We start from the raw sequence: 3,202 nt of genomic DNA, 5'->3' as shown, positions 1-3,202 counted from the left end.
TCTGGTTCAGAAGTTGGCTCAGGTTCAGGCCTTGACTCAGTAGTGAAGTGACCTAAGTGTTCATGTGCTGAATGATCATGCATCGAGTGATCATGCATTGAGTGATCGTGCATTGATTGATCATGCATCGAGTGATCATGCATCGAGTGATTATGCATCGAGTGATTATGCATTGAGTGATCGTGCATTGAGTGATCGTGCATTGAGTGATCGTGCATCGCGTGATCATGCATCGACTGATCATGCATTGAATGATCATCCATTGGGTGATCGTGCATTGAGTGATCGTGCATTGAGTGATCGTGCATCGAATGATCATGCATCGAATCATCATGCATCGAATCATCATGCATCGAATGATCATGTGCCCAATGAACTGGATCAGACTCCTCCTTGAACACGCGATTCTGCTCCGTCGTGGCTACTGGTTCTGCAGAAGAATCGTGCATATGGAATTCGTGTTCATTCTCATTCTGCGACGAACCATATCCCGCACTCGTTTTCTCTGTAGTGAAGTCCAAATGATCCCAGTTATCAGGCCTCCTAGGCTCAAACACTGTTCCAGGCCCTCTACTCCTTCCCTGAACATAATCGTGTACCGCCTCCGTATTAGACTCCGGAATCTCATCGTCCATCTCTACGTTACTCAAATCATTCTCATCGATGCAGGTCTTTCCATCGTTGTCTAACACCTTCCCAGTTTTGCAAGAGCAAACGAACAAACCCTTGGAGTAATTATACTCGCACCATTCAGAACAGCCGAAACCTCCAGTTCGACATTGATCGACCAATTTGTTCACTTTTAGACTATTCAGGTGATATTGTCCAATCATGTTGCTACTAAGCTGCAACGTTTGCTCGATAATCTGCTGCGTTTCCTCAGGCATAGATTGTGGCGGATAGCTTATTCTAAACCTCACTTCACCGTTTCTGCTTATGTCGTACACTTTGACTACTGTGTCGTTGTCTGCTGGCTGTTGCATCATGTTCTTCAAGCGTTCTTCTATCTCAGAACTGACTTGCCTGTATACTCTCGATTTAGGGTCACTTAGATCGTCGTTCCAGCGGAAGTCATCTAATTTTAACAGACCTTCTAGTGCACTTGGAACTGTATCGTAGATAGTTTCATCGGTTGTTGGCCATGGTGGAAAGCTCGAAGTCGCTGGCGGAGGACTCGAAGGCGGATCTTTCACATACTCTTGACTTCCTGCGGTTCGTACGTCGCCGAACTGTCGCGAGTTGGTCTGTTGAAGGTTCTCCAGCGGTTCTGAGGCCTCTTGCGTCAAGATTACGCCAGCTAGGACAGAATCGATTGTTTATGTTACCTTTATTTGATTATATAATGATTAATTCTGTTAAGAACATATCATATTTCTTTTGGTACGTTATACAAAGTGTCCTGGTAAAAAAGTAGCAAGTTTCGTATTGATAAATACCTTCATGTCAATAACAAGAGAAAAAGTGTACACTATCGTAAATAGGTATATTATTGCAAAAAATTTATCGAGAGTAATAAGTAAAGCAATTAGTATGACGAAAGTATATATTCAATTTAATATTTATAAAATGTTTTGCGAAAGATTGAGCAACATTAAATGACCAGGAAATCTTACTTTAATTGGTATATCATTAGCCTTTTTAGCATTATTATTCTACAAGGTGAGCTCTCAGTCTCTTTACCATTTAAAAATTGAGTAACTATTTTTCTACTGTATGTTTACTAATTTTTGTTTCAGCTTTTGAAGAAAGTTAATTTTTAAATGGTAAAGCGACTTATGGGTCACCCTATGCCCATTACGAATCTAAAAATTCTCTTACTTGCGGCCAAAATGGCAATAATGACGGCCACGAGAAGAACCAACAAGCCGCATCCCCAACACGCCATCCTTCTCCAATACGAGCTCCTCGATCGCTTGTCCTTCGTGACATAAAGTTTCTCGCCCCTGTAACACAGATTCGTTCGCAATTAGCAACGACCATAATCGCCATCCTCGGTTCACCCTCATCCTAGACCCAAAAGAAGCGTAATTTGTACAGCACTGTGCTTGTCAATGTTTTCCTTCTTCAGCGACCAATGGGATTAGAAGCTTCCCTAGACGGACAGACACCATGTTCTAATCGATGTACCGCGTTCGTCTAATTAACTTCGTGACTAACAGTTCCTGTCGCTCGTTCTACCCACCCGACACGAATTTTCAAAGTAACGAAATCTCTGCGCGATGATCAAATAATGCTCGTGTGTCCATGTGTAGGGGGAGTGTAGTCTGCTTCTGAGGTAGTGTTGCAATCGTTTCTTTGCGCGGGAATGCCCGTTAGAGTTAGGCCGCTTTCAGTGCGACGCTGTGCAGCATTCAGTATTTTTCTCTGTTTCAAAAAAATTGGATCTAGAGGATCTTGTTCCTGGAGGATCTGGCCATGGGAAGGAGGAAGGTGAGAATGCTTTCTGATAAAACCTTAAGAAGTCTCTATTGGGAACCACTTTGCGGCCGCGTCGCACTGAATGCTCCATTAAGGCGGCTTTCAGTGTGCTGTGAGCGCCAGCAAACATACGAGCGTTCAACCTTTTTTGGGTCGTTCAGTGCGACGTAAAAGGCTTCCCAATAGAGACTTCTGAAGTTCTCATCGAAGGCATTCCCATTTTTATGTTCTGCTTTTCTAACTGTTTGATAAACACTGATTGTGAGTGCTGTGAGCTCGCCGGAGGACTACACGCGTCGCTCTGAAGGCCGCTTGTAGGACGTATAAATGTGAAAATTTTTCCAATAAAAACTTCGGAAGTCTTTGTTGGGAAAGCTTTTACGCTCGGCGCGGGCGAATACCCACATCGCACTGAAAACGGTCTAAAATTGAACGCTCGCGGGCATGCGGGCGCTCGCATCTCACTGAAAGATCACATGAAAATCCTGTCCAGCGAATCGCACTGAAAAGGCCCTAAAACATCGAGTCTCACACTCGACGACGATGGTGTGTATGTAGCGACTACAATGTCTATGGATCATCAAGCACACTTCTCCTCGTTCATCCATGATGATTAAAAAAAAAAATATATATATGTATGTAACATTCTCCTATATCTATATCTCTAGTAGCTGGTGTTGTATCGTCGCGGTGCAATTTGCAGGAGGTAGCATTGTGAATTGCATTACGTTGTCAGATTCATCGATTCAGGCTCAGCCATTCCGTTTTGATAATGATAAAAAGA

The 3,202-nt window shown here is 43.2% G+C and overlaps 1 protein-coding gene across 1 annotated transcript in view; it reads right to left on the bottom strand.

Annotated features, from left to right (window-relative positions):
• Positions 1–3,202, bottom strand: part of LOC108578527 — a 149,512-nt gene that overhangs the window by 18,292 nt on the left and 128,018 nt on the right. The window contains 3 exon segments of the mRNA XM_017941880.1: positions 4–236; positions 369–1,297; positions 1,819–1,943. Coding sequence (XP_017797369.1) covers positions 4–236; positions 369–1,297; positions 1,819–1,943 — 1,287 coding nt within the window.

This window comes from Habropoda laboriosa, unplaced genomic scaffold (assembly GCF_001263275.1).
Source record: "Habropoda laboriosa isolate 0110345459 unplaced genomic scaffold, ASM126327v1 scaffold38, whole genome shotgun sequence".
NCBI lineage: Eukaryota > Metazoa > Arthropoda > Insecta > Hymenoptera > Apidae > Habropoda > Habropoda laboriosa.
The sequence above is the reverse complement of the archived record's forward strand: the minus strand, read 5'-3'. Positions and strand labels throughout refer to the sequence as shown.